The sequence below is a fragment of the Amblyomma maculatum genome, chromosome 5 (assembly GCF_055883805.1).
Source record: "Amblyomma maculatum isolate TAMU_Amacu chromosome 5, ASM5588380v1, whole genome shotgun sequence".
In the NCBI taxonomy this organism is placed as follows: domain Eukaryota; kingdom Metazoa; phylum Arthropoda; class Arachnida; order Ixodida; family Ixodidae; genus Amblyomma; species Amblyomma maculatum.
The window spans coordinates 119,268,024-119,287,991 of NC_139348.1; the positions used below are offsets into that span (position 1 = coordinate 119,268,024).

General features: G+C 44.7%; 1 protein-coding gene across 6 annotated transcripts in view; it reads left to right on the top strand.

Annotated features, from left to right (window-relative positions):
• Positions 1-19,968, top strand: part of LOC146189338 (uncharacterized) — an 89,179-nt gene that overhangs the window by 23,084 nt on the left and 46,127 nt on the right. For 3 of the 6 annotated variants that reach the window (XM_084604190.1, XM_084604191.1, XM_084604187.1), the window contains exons 2-6: positions 1,271-1,368; positions 9,989-10,124; positions 15,153-15,218; positions 17,174-17,241; positions 17,307-17,378. In XM_084604190.1, coding sequence (XP_084460316.1) covers positions 15,170-15,218; positions 17,174-17,241; positions 17,307-17,378 — 189 coding nt within the window. In that variant the 5' untranslated portion in view covers positions 1,271-1,368; positions 9,989-10,124; positions 15,153-15,169. Of the gene's footprint in view, positions 1-1,270; positions 1,369-9,988; positions 10,125-11,672; positions 11,900-15,152; positions 15,219-17,173; positions 17,242-17,306; positions 17,379-19,968 lie in introns of those variants that run through there. The other 3 variants (XM_084604188.1, XM_084604189.1, XM_084604192.1) reach the window with 3 other exon arrangements.

Below are 19,968 nucleotides of genomic sequence, written 5' to 3' on the forward strand. Positions count from 1 at the left end.
AAGAAATGGCATCTGCTGTGGAATGCGGCTATTCACCTACACTGACGAGTTGAACAAAGAAATAAACCCTTGAGTGATGTGCATACTCTAGAAAAAGGCTTAGGGAGAGCCAGCGAATGTAGTGCAAAATGACATTTGAGAATAACTTCAACAAAAACGTACAAATGACATTTACCTGAAAGGAATGCTCCCACGTCAGGAGTCATAATCTATGCCGTTAACGTAAAATTAGGTGCAATAATCCAAGAGTCTCTGTTCGCTTTGCATTCGACATGGAGCAGCAGAATCGTGTTTTGATAATGTTGTAGTCACAGCTGACAAATCTTAGACGTTTAATATTTAAATACCCGAGCTTTCACATCATTAAAAAAACTATAAAACAACACTAATGCTATATCAATTTTCCGGTATGCTTTCATATTTTGGCCCATTGGGCTGAACTAGAGAAAATCAATTTACAAATGGGGGCCGAAATTCAGCTAATGGGTGTGTGCAGGAGATTTATTATAAATATATATATTTCTGCTGTTTTATTGGAAGAAAGACAGCAATAAGAATGCTTGAAAATGTGCAAATGTAGCTTTCGACGGAAGCGTTTTCGTCCGATATTGCTCTATTTTGTTAGTATACAGTAGGGTAAATATTCATTAACCCTTACTATAGTATCTCTGATCACGTTGACCATATTTTCGATATAAAGTATATCGACTACATGACAAGAAACTTTCTATCCCTATTTTGCAAGAGCAAAACACAATAGGAATACGGTCTTAAAATGGTATATTGTTTGCTTAACAATATTTTAGTTTTTATACCATAATGAAAATATAATTTTGGTGTTATATAACAAATTTTTTGCTTCTATTTCGCTACTCGTTCCTAAAGCAATCTTGGTTCTTTCCGTGGGTGACACTGAGTACACCCAGATGTCCTTCTTTTTTTAACCTCCCCAATGTATTGAATCCGAAGCTGAGAGTATTTATTTAGATGGTGTGATAAAACAAAGTTTCAAAGGGGTTGACGTAAACATAAGTTGCGTACATGAGTCTTAGATAAAGGTCAACTGAGGAATGTTTTTTCTGATGTGTTAATTGCTTGCTCAGGCACGTGACCCGGTGTCAACATGTTGAGATAATAATACATTGAAGAGCAGAAATCTGCCTGTATTTGCACTAGACTTGCAAATGATGCGATGGCGTACAGGAATCCAATCTTTTTCTTAAGACTGAGCGGTTCATACATGTGCAATTTTTCTCCTTCATTTCTATAGTGACTTTCACCCGAGCTATATAAATTCTACTTTTTAAGCCCAAATATTGAAATTCGTTAGGAAAACTGCGGCAATATTCCGTTGGCATCTTATGAATGGTAAGCTTGGTTTGCTTAACCCACTTTTTTTGTACAACATTCATGGATAGGAACGAAATCTTCTCGGTTGATCGACACAGTTATACACGATTCCAGTGAATATCTAAATTTCCTTGGCCCGTGGGTTATAAGAAAGGATTTTTCTGAAGAAAATCGGAGCACGGCTTCAATTTGATCGATTGGGAAAGGAAAAAAACACGCCGATAACTATGAACAGAAAAAAAAAATGCAGGCGACATTACAGTCTTGATTTCAGGATAATACGCGACAGCTTTATGGGGTCGCGTTTTCCAGCTCTTCATTTGAGATCGTCTTTTACGCACAGTCACTTTGTGAGTGGCATATCGATATTGTTTTATTTTACACGTCGCCGTGGTGGCACGAAGGTGACTGCTTGGAACGGGCACCAGTGTGCTGTGCGATGTCACTCAGTGCACGTTAAAAGCCCGCAAGTGGTAATTGTAGAGTGTCGTATAGCTATAGTCGCTATGAGGCGTTAAACCCTACAGCCAAACCAAATCATTTTCTTAGGTTACTGCGTCTGTTATCAGTATATACTAATGAGGACAAAGTTTAAAGTGCCCAGATTCTATAAGTATCACAGCACGTATATATAAAGCCCGAATATAGCCAAGCCGAACGAATATGAGCTCGTGGCGTATGAGCTACATGTCTTTGAATTCAAAAAGCATAGAAGGCTACTTTCTGATGTAACCCTCTAATTTCAAAGGGAACGCAGAGTTAGTAGCGCCAATCAAATGGAGTTTGTATTATGTTCTCGGAAACTCGCAGAACCCGATGAAAATTCTGCGCGCGGAAATGTAACCATACCAACTACCTCCTTCTGAATCCTTCCAGCTGCATATATCTTACAGCTCTGACAAAGCTGATGGCAGCTTTTCAGAGGACCATGACTTTTAATGCTCTCTCTTTTTACAAAGGCAATACAGGGATAAAACATCTACTGCTTAATAACATTAATCAGTGGAAATACATCGAAGGTTGCTGATCTCAAAAACAGCAAAATGAAATTCAAAAGATTAACTTAGAGCGAAAACCGCGCAAAGGACGAAACCGTTTCCTGCTTTGCGCGGGTTTCTTTCCAAGTTCATGCTCTACCAAGTAGCCCCTAATTTTTCTCTTCTAGAATAGAAGAGATGTCGTATCAGGCTGAACACTCATGCAAGGAGGAAGATAAGTTATAGAGAAATAAAGTGTATTTGGTGATAGCAGGGGTTCAGACAAATAATAACTGTTATAAATAACAGTGCAATTGTGAACCCCATAATAACTGCCAAAACATTTTTATATCTCTAAAGAATTATGTAGAAAGTTTAAACGTTGCAGGGAATTTATCTCAGTTTGGTTATCTCATTTTTATTGTTTACTCAATTCTGTTTACTTTTTGTTTTATGTGAAAGTGTGGCGAGACAGCGTTTTATAGAACTTGGCATCCGAAAACTTTACGTGCACTGTCAAACAAGTGTCTGTTTTAGTAATTTTGCATGCTGTCCTTTATATGCGTGCCTAAGGAAGTTGCATTATTAGGATTGAGCGCACTGGAAGCAGGAGGCGCCCAGCAGAAAGAAGACAAACTCAACGAGACCACGGTTGCGGTAATAAATTTTCGCGCAAAGCGAAACAAACGTAAGGATGCAATTGAAGAAAAAGTAGTCAGTGCTGATCTCTTAGTGCTTTCTTAAAGATTATTTCTACCAGCATTTGTGTTTTGAATGCGAGAACGAATTAAGTGCCATGTCTGCAGGACAAGGTAAACGCATTTTATACTGCGTCAACTGCACGGTTTCTGTTTATCGAACTTCCTTGACTGTTCTTACGCTTTGACCTGTGAATAAATATAGACAATATCGCCGCGAATAGGTGTTGATGCAATGTTGCGGAATATAGAACTACTCCGCCTACCATGGCGCAAGTGCTTTGTATAATTTGTCTGCAAAGTTTCCTCCTGTATTTCACGGAAATGCATGAACACGATTGCCTGCTAGCCTTACCTGTTTAGGATATATTTATGAAACCAACCTCAAATTGTGATTTCAGTATCCTGCCATTACTGTATCCATTATACAGATCTCCTTACGGTGCACGCATGCAGCAATTACTGTCACCGAGGAGGTCAATCATGGATAGTGTATAGCTTCCTCACCAGCTGTTTTCCTCGGCACAGAAACATTCACGTGTTTCGCAAATCTTGGTGGCCATCTATATGTCATTTGTCGTTACCTGAACAAACCCATGAGCAGCAATATGTCACATGCAAGCTTCTGTCTTAGAACTTTCCAGCTGAGGAGGAGAGAGAGAGAAATAACATTTATTTGCAACCGTCAAAAGTGTGGCGAGAATCCGAGGCGCGGCTCGATCCCAGCCATGCCATTCTACTCAGCCATGGACCGGGGTATCCTGGATATAAGCAGCGGCCAGCGGTAGACGGCTTACTCCACATTATCCTTTTTCGTTCTGTTTGAAAAGTAACGCATCATCAGACTCCTCTCTCCGGTCAGGTCCTCCAAATCTAGGACACTTCAATATCCTGTGGACCATGTCCGCTATGCCCTCGCAAACATTTGCACCTGGGGTTAAAATTTCTGAGTGCCACTTGCTGTAAACCTGAGGGCTGGAGAATACTCTAGGTTGTATTTTATGATTTTGATTAGTTGCGTACGTGTACTTGTTAGTACTGTTCTGCCTAATTTGTAATGATTTAGGACGACTTGATACGTATTAAGATCGTCATAAACCTTTAGGGGCTTCTCATCACGCAAGGGGCAGAGATTGCATACGAGAACTCACTGGTGTCCCGGAAGGCAGTACGTACGCTTTATCGTTATCTATCTACCGTCTTTCGTGCAAGAGCGGAGGCATGTTTTGGGAAGTGCAGGTGTCTTTGCTTTGTCCCTAACCTATATAGGATCCATATCAGTGCGTCTGCAGTTCCCTATTGCAAAAACCAGTGCCACTGGGAGCCAGCGCACCAGCGCCATACCTGATTATGGTCCCAGTATGACGCTGGACACTGGGCGCACTGGGACGCGGCATACTGGGACGCGGCATACTGGGACGCTCCGCGCTGGCGGCACTGTTCGCCCGGAAAAAAAAGGCGTGGGATAAAAATTAAAAAGTAAAAAGTAACGAAACAAGTTAGGTACATAAAAAAACCTAAAAAAAGTAAAAAAAAAACCGAAAAAAAACGGTGCACTATGCGTGCCTCGAACTAAGTCACTTGGTACATACCAATCACTAGCTCTGCACGCTAACCACTCGGCCACGCCGAGAACTGGATTTTCTATAAACATTTTTGCATTTTATGTCATGACCCGCATTTATAAGGTTGGGACTTCATGTTTCGCTGTCTACAGGCCATTGCTACCGCTCTAACAATTGCAACTTCTTGATCATTTTAGCTTGCTGTCTGCTCTCACGACTTGCAACTAATGTTCTGGGTGCCTATGCGCGCTATTTTGTGCACTGGAACCATTTTAACGTGTGGAGTTTGGCATCGCTGGCAAATTTACCAACGCCGGCTCTTGGGTGGTGCTCTGCTACCGTGGGCGTAATTTTCGCTGAACACGGAGCTTTAGTAGAAGCCTTCAAGGAAAAACGTGCGACCAAGCTTCAATACCGGCAAGCACCGCAGCGATGACCCTAATTGCGTGTAACTAAACCTTATTTGTATGTAAACATTGCGGGAAGCGTTGCGATGACCGAGGGTTCGGCTGCTTGATACGCAGAGTAAGAAGGAGCGCAAAAGCTTGAGAAACACGCCAAATATTATGTATTACAAGCGCTGTATGTTGTTGCTTTTTCTCTCATGGACCCATCGCTCGGTAAACTACTCTCTTCCCCGTTTTAGTTTTTCTTTCTGCTGTTGATACTGGGCCGTGGTGCAGGCTACGCTCGCCTGCGATTGAGCCCGCATTGAACATTTTGGCAGTAATCATTGTGTTAGAGTGCCCTTAAGATCAGCTGTGAAGTTGGTTATGCATGGTAGCCCACATTACTCAATTCCAGCTTTAGTAGTGCGTTAATCGTCAGTCTGTCATGAGACGAAGGCTCGGCGATCGTTGTCGCTCTCGAAACGCTCGAAACGACCTATCGAAACATGGAAACTCTAGAAAAAAGATACTGCCTTTGTTTTCTTACAAATGCGCAACGACTTCGCAGCAAAAAGCGCTTGCTTGAACCATATTTTTTATATGCCCCCCGATGGTCGATTGAAAGTACGCTGTTGCCCTGTTGGCCCCTGAGGGATGCTACTCCGGCTGACGCCGCAGGCCGCACCGGCTATACTGGGGCACTGGGACCAGTGCGGCCCAGCGCGCATACAGCGCTTCCCAGTGCATCCCCAGTGCATCGCGGATGCCAGCGACACACCCAGCGTCAAAAGTCTAATCCCAGCGTTTTTCTCCCATCGCACCAGTGCAGCCAGTGTCTTCCCGTTACTGCTCCAGTGAATATCGCAGGCCTCCAGCGTGCCCAGCAGATCCAGTGCAAAACCAGCGCGAAAATCTTACTGGTTTCGCACTGGAGACGCTGGTTTTTGCAATAGGGTTTGCTCATGGATCGTGCCCCAGTTTCTCCAGAAAGCTACGACCAGTGCGACTACGAAACAGTCTCCTTTAAAGCGAGGTCGTTGCAGCCTCAATGAGGTCATCGAGGATGTAAGAAATCTTTAGGCTCAAGATCCTGTTCGTCTATGCGTTGGGCAGTAAGCGTAATGCCGTTTTGGTCCCATCACGTAATAGAAAGTTAAGTTTGTCATTTACCGCATTGTGAAGCCGTCAGTATGGCGTCGATAATAGACTATCCGGCTGGCTACGAACGATTTGACAAGCCAAAGTCTAGCTGGTTTCATGCTCGCATATTTGTTTGTGATTCTCGTCAGGTGTCCACAAGCTTGACTTGTGCTATCCCCTAGCCTCTCAATGGTTTCAGAGTTGTTGCTCTTGAGATGAATTCGTAACTAAGCATCCTAATACTTACCACCATTGGTATCACTGACGCTGAGTTATTTCAAGGTTATATCGTCTGTCCTGCTTTATCGTCGACAATGGAGCGGCCAAACTGACGCGAGAACAAGCGTTTCCGAATTCACTGCCGAGCACCTGATCCCGATCAATTTTAATTACCTTCTGCGACAATGTTTTCTCGCTGCAGTGTCTTCAGTTTTTCACCACTTTACATGAACATTTACAGTATCAGGTCATCTGCCTATAATCTGTGTGTTTCATTCCAGGGATTTTGTTCCTGTTGTGCGGGGAGGCCTAGCATGGCAACGTTAAACCATGTCGGGAATAATGAAGATTCTTGCTGTGCGGTGTGGCCTTGTTGTCCATTTGAATACCCGTCACTGTGTGCCCCCGCCAAGTAGCATTTTATATGTGGCCGTCCTGTGGACCATATGACAGAGTCGGGCTGGGGAAACTACTCTAACTACCACGCGGATCCCTTTAGGGTCGAACAGAGAGCCGCAAATGGGGCTTGCATGTTTGACTCTAAAGGGGGTCCATATCAGACGCAAGCCCAAATGAAGCTTGCCCTTTCTTATCCTATTTGGGCATCATATAGGGGCATAAAAAGGCAACTGAGCACATATTTAAACATCAGGCTCTCAAGGAGCCTTCATGGGAAACATTAAGGCAGATGAAAACCAAATTTGGGCTTTGTGTAGACAAAGCCTGGGCTAGCCGAAATGAGTCTGCCCACTTGAAAGCCCAATAGTTCCTGCATGGGCCATGGCGGTGCTTAAAGCGTGCTAGCCCGCACATGGTCTACGTCGGTTCCTTGCGTGATACTCGAGCGAAAGTGCAATGGCTTTACGCAAAAAAGTTTCAGCTACCCCAAATGAGGCTGCCCGCCCCAAAATTTGATGGGCTCCGCTTGGGCTGTGGCGGGGCTGGGCAGCGGTCATACACGTGTGCTGCCACAATCGGTCTCTTGCGGCGCAGTTTAGGGCAGATGCGACGCAATTGAAGCCTAAAAGAAAAGCTGAAACGCGTTTTCTGCTCAAAAAATGATTTGTGCGCGGAATTTTATAGTGTTTTTTTTTTGCTGAACCATATTATTATGCCTAAAAATGACAGTTGTCCCTCCCTGGAAATTTATAATATACAGCTAGGAGACAACAAGCCAACTGACATCCGCAGACCAACGTATGCCAACTCGGCATCGTTGCTTCGCCAGAAATTTGAAGAGCAAGATACTCACCTGCCTCAAAATTCCATAGTAGTGTACGTAGATGGAAGCCTTTAAGGCTTTGAAGCCAAAACGGCAATCTACTGTCCACGGAGACCTAGCCTGAATCAGACAACTACGTTTCAGCTTTCGGAACCACTTACATCTTTCTGCGCTGAGGAGGCACTCTGCTCCGTGACTTCCATAACCATGCTCCCTAGAGCCCACGCTGTCATCCGCACTGACGCACTTCAAGCAGTACGTCTGCTCCGACGTGTCAGCCGCTGCCCTAAATGTTGCCAGGACATCCACCAGCTTGCGGCGCGCATCCCACAATCAATACGCATTGAGTGGGTCCCACGGGATCTGCTGCCTTCCCAAAGTCAAGCTGATTTTGCAACCCGCCTCGTGAACCAAGACGCATCAATCCCAAGGCTTCTCGAAGTCGACGACGCTACCCTCCTTTTGTCAAGAAAGGAGCACCTCCGGCGCTACACACGTGCACCTATCCCTCGGTGTGCGATATCCATTTCCCGCAGTCTCACCCGTGCAGAGGAGGCGGCGCTTAGGAGGATCCGTGTCGGTGTTGCCTTTACACCAGCTGTCACTAGGACGTGGTCATACTTCCAACACTTATATCCTCGCCCAGGATACCCGATCTGTAAAAGCGAAGATGTCGAGGCCGACATCCATTACTTGCTGTGGGACTGCCCAGCACTCAAGCCAACACGAATCCGGCACCTGAGCATATCTGGCTTTTCAGCAACCAACCCTGCCTCATACGTCACTTGGACGCAGGGACCTAATCATCGCTCACTTCTGGACTTCATAAAATCAGCCAACCTTTTTCCATTCATTTAATCATTCATTCATCCTTCATCTCATTCCCTACTGATGCCATGAGGCAATAAATATCGACTAAAAAAAGATGAGCACCAACGAGTCCGCCCTACAAGCAAACGCCTCGGTTGTTCGCTATTGGCCGAGCCCATGATGACGTCATACTTGGTAAGCCTGGCCGACAAAGGCGTAGTTGCTACATGCGCGTTGCTTTTGGTGACTTGACAGCTAAATTTAGCATGTCATTAATTATGCGAACAATGTAAAACATCTTGGACACTTATCGCACGTGTTCGAGCAAACAGCCCAAGAAGTGGGGCTATTAGAAACGCTGTCGAGTAGTACGTCGGCAGCGAAATCGAAGTCAGCACATTTCCGCGAGTCGGAAATTGGCGCCCGAGCGCGAAAAGCGCACGAGCTGGTCCGCTTTAACAACTGCTCTTTACACACTATTTCAAGTTTCAGTAGCAATAAATGGAAACGACATTATATAGGCTGCAATCCTAGTCCACAGTGGTTTATACAACCTTCGACTATCGTGCAAAGGCGCCACGACACGCGCACGCCTACTGCAGCTGCATTCTGTCCCTACATCTTTGCAGCTTTGTTTAAGCAGTGCGCTATTCAACGCAAAGCTGTAAAAAGTCCAGCTTCAGCGGCATCATCAAATGAGACAAATTCACAGCAACTGCAGTGCAAGATGAAGCGAGCTTACCGTAGTGGTGCCCGCAGCGAGCGCGGCGCCGGGCGCTCTGGCCGAGTGAACTCCCTGGTCGTCGCTAGGCATATATTATTTTGCTTCGACTCCACAGAACAACGCGTGAGGACTGAGCAGCGCTGCAGTAAACGGGCTACTCAGTGAACTGCCCACTGTTTATCACTTTGTCTCACAATGAAATGAAGATACCAATAATTACGACGCCTCCTTAGCAGAGTAGCTAATATATACAAGAAGACCGCATGAGGCGCAACGCACCGGTGACTGCCGCTTCACAGCTGTAAAGAGGGCCTGTACCGTGCTATACCGAGTTAATTGGAGAAATATGTGAGAGGCCTTTGCCCTGCAGTGGGTATATTCAGGCCGATGATGATGATGATGATGATGATATAGTGCTTATAACTTGCTTATATCGCACATATCATTCCGACTAGTACCGTCGTACATGTCAGTGATCTTCAATAAGGGTTACATTTTGACAGTCTGTTATCACTGGAAAATATATTTTATGAGAACATGATATTTGAGCACACGCTTTATTGCCGCTAGCTCAAGGGATCCACGGACAGCTTGCAGGAGGAGGGGCATCAGTAGGTAGCGCAACCTCCGGGAAATATGCTTGAGTGTACTGTTGCCACGCTAGCAGCACGGCATTCCAGACACTGTGTTATAAATGATAATTGGGAATGAAGCTTCGTTCTACCGATTATGCATTGTGTTTGCTATACATAATTGATAATTGTTGACGCAGCCGTGAACGGCGGAGAGCTGCGTAGTGACAGCAAGCAGCGAATCACGTTTTAAGTTCTGTATCCTGAATTATGCGTAACGACAGTGAAGTCAGTCGTGCAACAAGAATATCGACCTAATTAGTTACAGGAAGAATGCCAGAACGGTACCTTACTTCAGTTGCACTGATTTAATTGGAATCACAAGTGGCCGCCATCGCTGCCAGATTCGATTATCGTCATCTGCGCGAAATCAGTGCAAAACACAACTGATTCTAAAGGTAAGAAATTTTTTCTTTTCATGACAGAGACCCACTTTACTGAAAGTTTCTTATTCCCTGGGAAATTATAAAGCACCATGTCAAAGAGATCACCGATGTTCGCATAGCGGAAAGCTCTGCTGACAGCCACTAGTCGCTGCACACACTCATAACAACGTTTTTTTTAATGACACGAGAAAAATACTTTTCGAACATCCTACGACGCTTATTTTAAAACTGCACAAAAGAAGCTCACTATAGTCAGAAGGCGTCGGGAAGCGCGATGCGCGTCATTCTACAACAGCTGTGTATCTGCTGTTGATTTCGTGGAATCTTTGAACACGCAGAACTTTCAGTACAGAACAACCGAACAGGAGAATAAAAAAAAAAAACGGCAGCAGCAGCAGATTGAGCTGATCCGTAGATCTCTAAGGGCGGGATAGAGAGAAGCAAGCGTGAACCAGCCTAGATGGCCAGCCGGAATTTTGAGATTGGCGACACATCAGTCATTCCCGGCACCGATGAGGGAGTGATCGTGGCGCATTTTTACCAAACGATTTCGGTTTTTCTTACCGATAGAATTCAGCTCAGGGTGTCTAAATTAATCCAAACATTTCCAGTCAAGCGTCCCTGGCAGGCAGAGTAGCCGAATGCCCCCTCCAGTGCAAAGCCTGAAACACCCTTTTTTGTTAGTGCTCGCTCTTTTGAACATCGTTCGTTATTTTATTTCGGCCGACGTCCGCTGGGAGTCTCGTTGCTGCGGTGTTTTGAGTATAGCTGAAGTTGCAAGAATAAATAAACGCACAGCGTCCAATAACTAGAAATATTAGTCAATATAAGCTTGCTTGTAAAAAATTTAAACAAACAGGTTCGTAAGCCACCTTTACCGCCACGCGATATCCAAGCACTGCGACATCAGAGGAGAAAATCATGAATGCTGGTGGCTATATCGGATGTATAGCCCTGGATGTATATCGGATGTATAGGATGTATAGCGGATGTATAACCACGTCGCAATGCCGGTTTGTTGTAGTTCCTACCGCTACTTGCCAGTCGGTTTTTGCAATATGTCCTAGATACCAAGGACGATGAAAAAAGCGCTAAGATTAATAAAAGAAGAAACACCGCTTGCTGAAGCCGATTTATTGTTTCCCTAGTCTAGACCAACACCGTGTTTATAAACACGGTGCTCGGGGTGCCGCAGGAGACTGGGTTTCAAATGTAGGCTTAGCTCCCCTAGGAATACATGAAACCGATAGATTTCAAATCATATTTCTGCACGGGGCACCTATGAGGTCGTTATTCGGTACAGAGCCATCATGAACGTAATAAAACAGATTGTCAAATCGAGCATTCTTTAAGGCAACGAAATGTATGGGGGTGCTAATTAGAAGTGCGACCCCTAGAAACAGATGTGCACACCGTAGAATTATTCTTCTTTCGCAGAAAAATAACAAAGGAAGCCGATTGTTAAACGTTGGCGAGAGCTTTGAATAAATGTGTGACAAAGTATACTACGTCATTCTGGAGGTAGTCTATTTTCAAAAGGCCATTAAATGATATTTGAAGCCATACATACCGACGACAAGCTTGCTAGTCACAAGGTGTTTCTCAGAATCGTACAAGCTTCTCTTTTAGCCTGATATGCTGGAATAGCTAAGCAAAAATACAATGAAAAATTCCTTCTCAAACTTCTTTACAAGGTAGTGAAAGAGAACGACCCCCTGTAACAGACGGCATCGCAAATGACGCTCTATTCGACCGCGAACGTAGCCGTATCTACGAAAGCTACTTCTGTGAGTAGAGGGGGCATTTTCGTCACCTGCGGTTGCGTGTGGTTCGTATATCGGGACGTGTGAAGTGCGCCTTCAGCATAAACGTATGTATCATCGGAGCGGCAGTATTCAAGAGGCAAATAAACCTGTGCGGCAACATGTCGGACATCACGATATGCTTGAACACGACCCCTAGTCATCCCATCCTGGCAACAGCAGCGCCACCGTATCTTTCTTAGGTAAAAAAAAAATGGTGTTGCTCTATAAGCCGATTTCTTTGCTGCACATACATTCTCACATGTGGTCTACAGTGTTTCAATTTCTTTCGCTGCGTGGTTTGAAGGCACCATAATTCCTTCTTTTGCCAAATATATTTTTCGGTCCGGCACGAATACTGCTTATTCTAACCGAGCAAGTGTCGAATGTCTGAGTGCGTATTTACTTGCGCGTGAATTTCTAAACGCTTCTGCATCGCATGTCCAATTTAGCGTTTTATTCGAGCAGCAAGCTTGCTTTAAACACTGTAGAAATTGTATATCAGAGGCGCCGAATCTGTGCAGAAGGGAAGGCTTCAGCTTTCCATTGTGTGTTGTGATCTCGATTTTGCTCGTGTAACAAAAGAAATCGAACGGGAATAGCGGTAATCTATCCGATATCTGGTTACTGATTATTGAAACGTCAGAATTGTTATTACTGCAACAATCACGGCCCAGGCTTGCGGCCAGCGTTATCTAGGAGATATGCGAACCGAAAACTTAAGTGCTGGTATGAAGCTTTATTTGGGAAGGGCCCCCAGTTATTGCCTTTTTCTACGGGAAGTCACCTCAATGCCCCGCAAGATTTTTACAATTGCTCGTCGCTTTTTCTCAACGTCTCGAAATCACTTGGGCACTGAAGAGAACGTTTCTGGAAGACTCCAAAAATGTAAACCACATAGAGTTCACTAACGTTTATACATTGCACAGGACATGGGCACCTTGGTGTTCTTCCCCTTCGAAAAGCGGCTGCCTCAGCTAGAGTTGAACCCGCGTACCTTCATCCTACAGTTGAGCGTACTATAGCCGGTGAGCTGCCCCGCATTTGTCACTTTAAATTCGTAAATCAGCTTTGTAGGAAAGTCGCGAAAGGCTTATAGATTGCGGCGAACGTTTCAAATGCGATGATGAGTTCCGAGGACATTTGTTCCTAAATCTCACTAGGCCTCACTTTGGAAAGTATGAAACTAGAACCATACCAGCAGTAAAAATCAAGTTGGGCATATGAAATTTATCAAGTTTTGGAGCATGTATTGGTCATGTGGAACGGTCACAGAATGACGACAATGATTTTCCTTTTGAGGCATTGGTTGGCGATCTGCATGTTCGTTTAATGCTGTGCACTTTATTATAAAGCAGTAACGTGAAATCGAAAGTGAATCATGTTTTCGACTCAAAATTGTTGCAATATGCAGGTCATATTTGCTACATCGTGCGGGAATATGGTCCATAGGGTCACGAAGAGTCGGACACGACTGAACGACTGAACTGAACTGTATTTGCCACTATGCATTTTTAAATGCTTTTCGTGCGTGCAAATTTTCAGGTTAGCTAAATAGCATACCTGCCAATCATCTGTCATACAAAACCAGCACATGAAGCCACTACGCTGTAGCTGCATGCAATTATCATAGCATGTATGGTATGTGCCGGCATCTGTGTGGTAGACACGGGCATAAAACTTCTAGGCCCATGCGTAGCTGCTAGAGGTCAAAATGGTGAACTCTTGGGCTAGTTTGTGTTCAGACTTCGCAACCATAGTTTTAGAGCAAAAATAAAGGATGTCAGAAAGACAAGATAAACACGAGCGCTGCTGACAATATTTATAGAATTGAGAACGAGACACATAGATATACAATCGGCCGGGGTGCGCCAGTGAAACTCACAACCTTTTAGTCAAGAAAGGGGGACTGAACTTCGTTAGGGACGCATCTATCGTATTGTACAATGCCAATATGAATTTCCTATCGCATCAGGTGTACGTCCGACGCAGATTAAAGTTTTTTGTTCGGTTGCACTGGTGCAGGCTTGCTTCATATTTGCCATTCCCATTAGCACTTAAATAAACTACCTCTCAGTAGTGTTCGTGTTCGTGTTGTCTTTCTGTCTTCCTATCTTTTGGCGCCAAAATATTCTTGCGAAGACAAGTGAATGTTCGTTTGGTTTATGGAGTTTAACAATAGAAAGCGACTCGGGCTATCAGAGATGTCGGAGTGGAGGCGACCACCTAGGGTTCTTTAACAAGGAGCCATGTTGCACAACACACGGTGCCTGACTCTTCGTTTCCATCGAAAAACGACCGCCGAGGCGGGGATTAGGTCCTGCAGAAATGGATACACCTACTAACTGCACCACCGCGGCGAGGACTGCTAAAGGTCCGCGCAGGGTAATGCACGGCCAGGCCGAAGTGCAGTACTTACACTTCGCCACTAAGGATCCGCCAGCTGAGTCCTATATGCTGCGGAGTTCCTTGTGGTGTACACGGGGCCGTGCTAGCTGTCTGCGTGCACAGCTACGCTAGTGGACCCTTCAGAGTACGCGGGCAGCCAACAAGGGGAGGTGCCCACATGCCTGCTGCACTGCCCACGGTTGAGCACTGCTATGTCCTGTGAGGGACCTCTGTTGGCTAGACGCGGGCAAGCCAGCTGTTTACTCACATACCATTATGTCCGCTCTCGGCTGTACGCGGTAGTTTGTTGTAGGCGTGCGCACACTTCGCCAATGAAGTGCTCGGGGCTCAGCCCCGTCGTATACTGCTTAGGACCTCTGTGAGCTAGTTGGAAACATACTAGTTGCTTGCCCATTCACTCGTGCAATCGGTCTCCGCATGAGAATGCATTGCCATTGCATGGTGGGGAAAATTGCCCTTTGTCATCATGTAGCCCGCCCAAGCCACCGCTGGCATTTTTCGCATGAACAACATGGGCTGTCCCGTTTGGGCGCAAGCAAGGGGCCCATTTAGGTGTCATATTGGCCGCCGAAGTGTATTTTGCCCGCATTCTCCTCAAGTGGGACTAATCAATATTTCATGCGGGCGAAGCTGTGCCCAAATTGCCCTTCTCCGACGTACATGGCCCCATCATTCTACTGGGGAATATAATATCTTTACCTAAAAGGTTTTATAGTGCATTTCGAAATGTATTTCGTTGCTACCTAAGACAAGCTAAACAGCATGAGTGCTTTTAACAATTCCTTCCATTACAACCCCATCTTTAACGGCTGATTTTCTTTCTGTATAGGTTGAAAGAGGAAATAAATGGCCCTTTCAGGTATTTTTCTTCTGTTGGTAATCTTCCCTCTGGAATGTGAGTTTTCGCAGTATTTTCCTAGTCCTTAGTCGCTAAATAAGGAGATGAAAATGAAAAAAAAAAATGTTGGGATTACGCACCTAATGCGGCATTGTTTTTTGGCCTGACTTGGTTCAGCCTATGATGCGTTAGATGTTTTCTCTATATATCAAAAAAGAAGAACCTGCATTACAACTATTAAAGGCTAGAGCTTTACTAAGATTTTGATTGAAACACCAAATATAGATTTTGAAGTGCAGCAGCATGCGCGCCGCTATTTGCGCTTGGACAATAAGTTTACGTCACAGTATTGGGATATTATTTCATTGAAAAGACGACAAGTGAAAACTAACATCGAATGCTGCGTTTATAAAGCATTTCGTTTCTTATTCTTCGGTCAGGCAAGGTCTCATTAACAGTAATAACAAGAACACAGTTGGAACGTAATTTACATATATATGTTGACTAGTTGTGGACAGTGGAAACTTGTCTACAGAGTAAAACCTGTGAACTCCTTTTTCGTATTTCTTCATAAATGACACAGTTATACGAGCCACCCCAGCACGGAGAACGGGGTTTAATAATGACCTGCAGCACATATGTAACCAAAAATTTAACTTACGCAAGTGGCACCAGCCTGAAGATAATGTTGTGAATTGTAAAGATTAGTAACAGCATAATAGTAAGAAAATCAAATGTTGTTGTATAGCATGACACGTGTGGGGATAATCAAGCATCGTTTATTGCTGACACGTTTATTAGTTCATGCGCCTTACTGTCACATGTGTTGTAAATAACTGTCGTTTGATTCATATGTGGCCTGCAAGGTATGCAAGGTTGGACCAACCTTAAAGGCGTCATGACAGCTCAACGTTAAGCATAAACTTATTATTGCTTTTCTCCCCAGACACGTTAAATGATAAATCTTAGAAATTTGGACTCATTCGACGCCGTAGATAGTTTTACCATGAATTTTTACTGCTAATATCGAAAGCAACAAAAGCAGCATCCTGATCTGGCAACCGCTGGCCGCTGACAGCAGAACGAGATATCATCTCCATGTCGTCTGCTATTCGCGGTGTCAGCTGCAGTCTTGCATTGAAGCCATGGATGGTGGTCACTGAGAGCTTTTGTTTTCTTCACCAATTACTTTATTCGCATACTTGTTTTATTTGAAAAGCCTTCACATAATATACGACCCTAGTGATCCGCGGACCTGTTTTGGGCTTCGCCTAGAGATTGTCGAGGAAGCCGAAAATAGATGAGCTCATGCTGCGGTATTTAAGCACATAATTAGAAGGTAATTATTACGTAATGAGAGTTAGCTTGATTTAGCAACAAGCACTCACGCATATAAAAAGGCACATATCTAACGTTTTCTTTTCCACCATGTGTGCCGCTAAGGGGGCTAGGGGTCAGCGTTGTATTGCAGAGCTGCCACCCGCCGCACTTTCTGCCCCAGAACTAGGAGGAAATTTCAAACAAGCATACGTATAGGGAGTTACATGGAGGTGTCTCTGGGGTCAGGCTTAGCGCCTTTCCTTTCACAAACACTAGGTGGAGTCCCTAGTACGGGACTACATCTAGTGCTATTTGTCGTGTCTTTAATTACGTAGCTTTAAAATTATGTGAATCTTGCATTCTTCCAAAGACGTTTCCATGCAGTGTATGACGTGTCATCGTTTTTAGGATCCTGCGGGTATATGTAACTCTAAAAAATATATTTTGTATACTGCTTGGTGGACGATACTCTGAATGCCGTGCTCTGAAACTGCTATAATGGAAAACTAGCGAACGCAAGGAGTTCTATTTTGGGCAACCAGGATATGATGAACTGTTCAGTGTCACTCCATAGGCGCAAGCTTTTATGAGATTCAAATTTTATAATAACACACAACACTGCTGATACCAGGATGTTTGTGTTAATTTCGCTTTAAATATGTGAAGGTCAAGTTAATGTTTGTACATTGTAGGCACTACGGTAGCTGACACGGGAGATTCTCATGTCGAAAATGCAGGCAACTTGGAGACCGATTCTGCGGTAAATTCTTCTTTTCTCTCTACATTAGTCGGGGCAAAAACTCATTCGTAAGTTTTTATCCACAGAGTGTCAACAACGAAACATCGGAAACGTTGTATTTTCACGGAATGACGGCTATATACAAGAAGGTCGTTAAGGTGTGTCAAACTGTTTTTCTTACTTCTTTTAACAGTTGGCAGCTAGCTCTATGAAGGGTGCTCAGGGGTCCAGAACTTTCGATGCTTAGCTTCCTCAAGTCCTATAGGCTTCAAATAGAGAAACGATGGCGTTATATATTTATATACACGATACCAAGGTTCTGATGCGTCCCCATACTGCCCCAATTGTGCTCTGTGTGTTGTTTTTCACAGAATAACTCGTGTAGCCAACCACACAACACTAGCTACCACCCATCGATGCAAAGGAATGCATAAAAATATGAGCTCAAAGTACAAGACAATGATTCCAATATCTATACTGCTTGCTAGGTAGCTTTCGGCCGTGCATGCCTGCGTCGTGCCAGGTTGTCTCTGAGTGGAGCCGCCGTCGCCTTGCCCGTGGCCAGCAGCAGCTCATAGGTTCGTACAGGCGAGCCGCACCCACTACAGGGCCATTGCTTTGTCGCGTCGTCTGCTCGAAAACACTTGAACGACGGTGACGTCATCAAGAACGATGGTGGCCCTAAAGCTTCTCTGGGAGCGTGAGTCACGGGTCCCGGAACGCTATCTTTAAAATTACAGAAACACTAAAGCGTTCTCAACTGTGCTTTATTAGAAAACGCAATGTTGACACTGAGAAGAACATCTCATAAATGTTGTCGATATCTGTGATCATCGAAAAAGTACCGGAGTTGACCCATAACAGATAGTTTTCATAATTATTGTCATGCAGCGCTTTCGCGGCATTGCAGGAAACGCACACGATCAGCCGGGTCTGCATGCTGTAATGATCCGGCTGGACAGTAATCTTAAACCCATTATGAGAAAAATATTGCCGCAAAGTAGTTTTGATTAACTGTAAGGTAACGAATTCGCGCCTACATCGTTTCTTTGTAGAATGGAGTAGAAAATAAATTATACTTAAGGGATACTATAAGGGCTCTAGGCATTGGAAGATAGAGAGAGAAAGAGAGAGAAAACTTTTAGTGAGCATATAATCAGTAAAAATTCGCAGGAGCTGGGAGGTTGGTGCCCCTAGTCCAGGGCTCCGCTGGCAGCAGCTGACTTGCGGACTAGCTGGATAATCCAGGCTTGCTGGTCCAGGTTGTCGCTGGTCAGGGCCGCCTCCTACTGCTCGTGTGTCGGGCATGGCACTATTAACGTTGGGTCAGGTTTGTCCTGGCATTCCCAAGAGATGTGATAGAGTGTGGGGCTTGCACCGCACCAAGGACAGTAACTCGTGTATTTTGTTGGGCTTATCTTATTTAAAATTTGAAGATTAGGGAATGTGTTTGTTTGTATTTTTCTCCAGTCTATAGCGTCTGAGGAAGGAAGTTGTTTGTGTGGTGGTGAGAAAATTCTTCGTTCTAACCGTAGGTGTTCCAGCCTGTCGCCGTAGGGTCCTAGGAGAGGGGTGAGGTAGGGATGGGGATCCGCCCGGTTTGTGAGAGCTCGGGCTAGATCATTCGCTACCTCATTTCCTTCTAGGCCTTCGTATCCAGGTGTCCATGTAATTGTGTGCGTCTGGGAGATGGAACGTAATATTGCACACTCTCTTTTGTGAGGTTTTCCGGCCAGGTAGTCCCTGCAGGCTGGTTGGGAGTCCTTCACTACGTGTGATGACTTCTTTTGGTTGTCTTGTGTTTTTATGGTGAAGGCTAATGCCAGTGATTCCGCTTCCGCAGGATCCTCTGCATAGATCGAAGCCTGAATAATTGGCCTCTTCTTGTGGTCAACTACAGCTATTGTGAACTTTCCAGGTTTGCCGTAAGCCCCTATGTCCACGTAGACAACTTCCGCGTCTTTAGACAATTGTTTTTCCAATGATTTGACTCTGGCTTTCCTTCGACCCTTCTGTAACTCATGGTGCATGGTCCACAGCACCAAAACTCTGATCTTGTCCTTCTCTTGAATTATCTGGTCTCCTAGAGAAAGCTGAATTTCTCCTGGGGACTTGAAATTTCTTCTGTGTAGCCTGATAAGTTCGGATTTTTCTGGGGAGCATTGAAGACCGCTCTCCCCGGCAAATTCCTCGACTAGGTCTATAGCGGCTTGCAGAGCTTCTTCTTTTTGCGCCAAGGATCCCTGAGTAGCCCAGATGGTGATGTCGTCCGCGTATAAAGTGAAGCCAATATCAGTGCGGGTCAACAGTTTTTTTGCTAAATTTATCATTGCTATGTTAAATAGCATTGCAGAAATTATAGAACCCTGCGGTGTACCTTTGTTTGGCATGGGTACTTTTGGTGATCGGATCTCTCCAATTCCTATGTTGGCTGTGCGATCTGAGAGGAAAGCCTTCACGTATGTGAAAATTTTCTCCCCGCAGTTGATATTGTTTAATTCGTGCAATATGGTTTGGTGGCCAATGTTGTCGAATGCTCCTTTGAGATCTAGTGCCACAATGAAATTTTCGCCTTTTCGGGGTATGGTGCTGATGACTTCTTTCCTAATCCAGAGGAAAGCATCTTGCGTGCAGAGTCCCTTGCGGAAGCCCAGCATGCAGGAAGGAAAGATGTTGTTTTCGTCGATGTAATTTTGGAGCCTTAGGTGGACTACTTTTTCATAGAGTTTTCGCAGGCAAGAAGTGAGG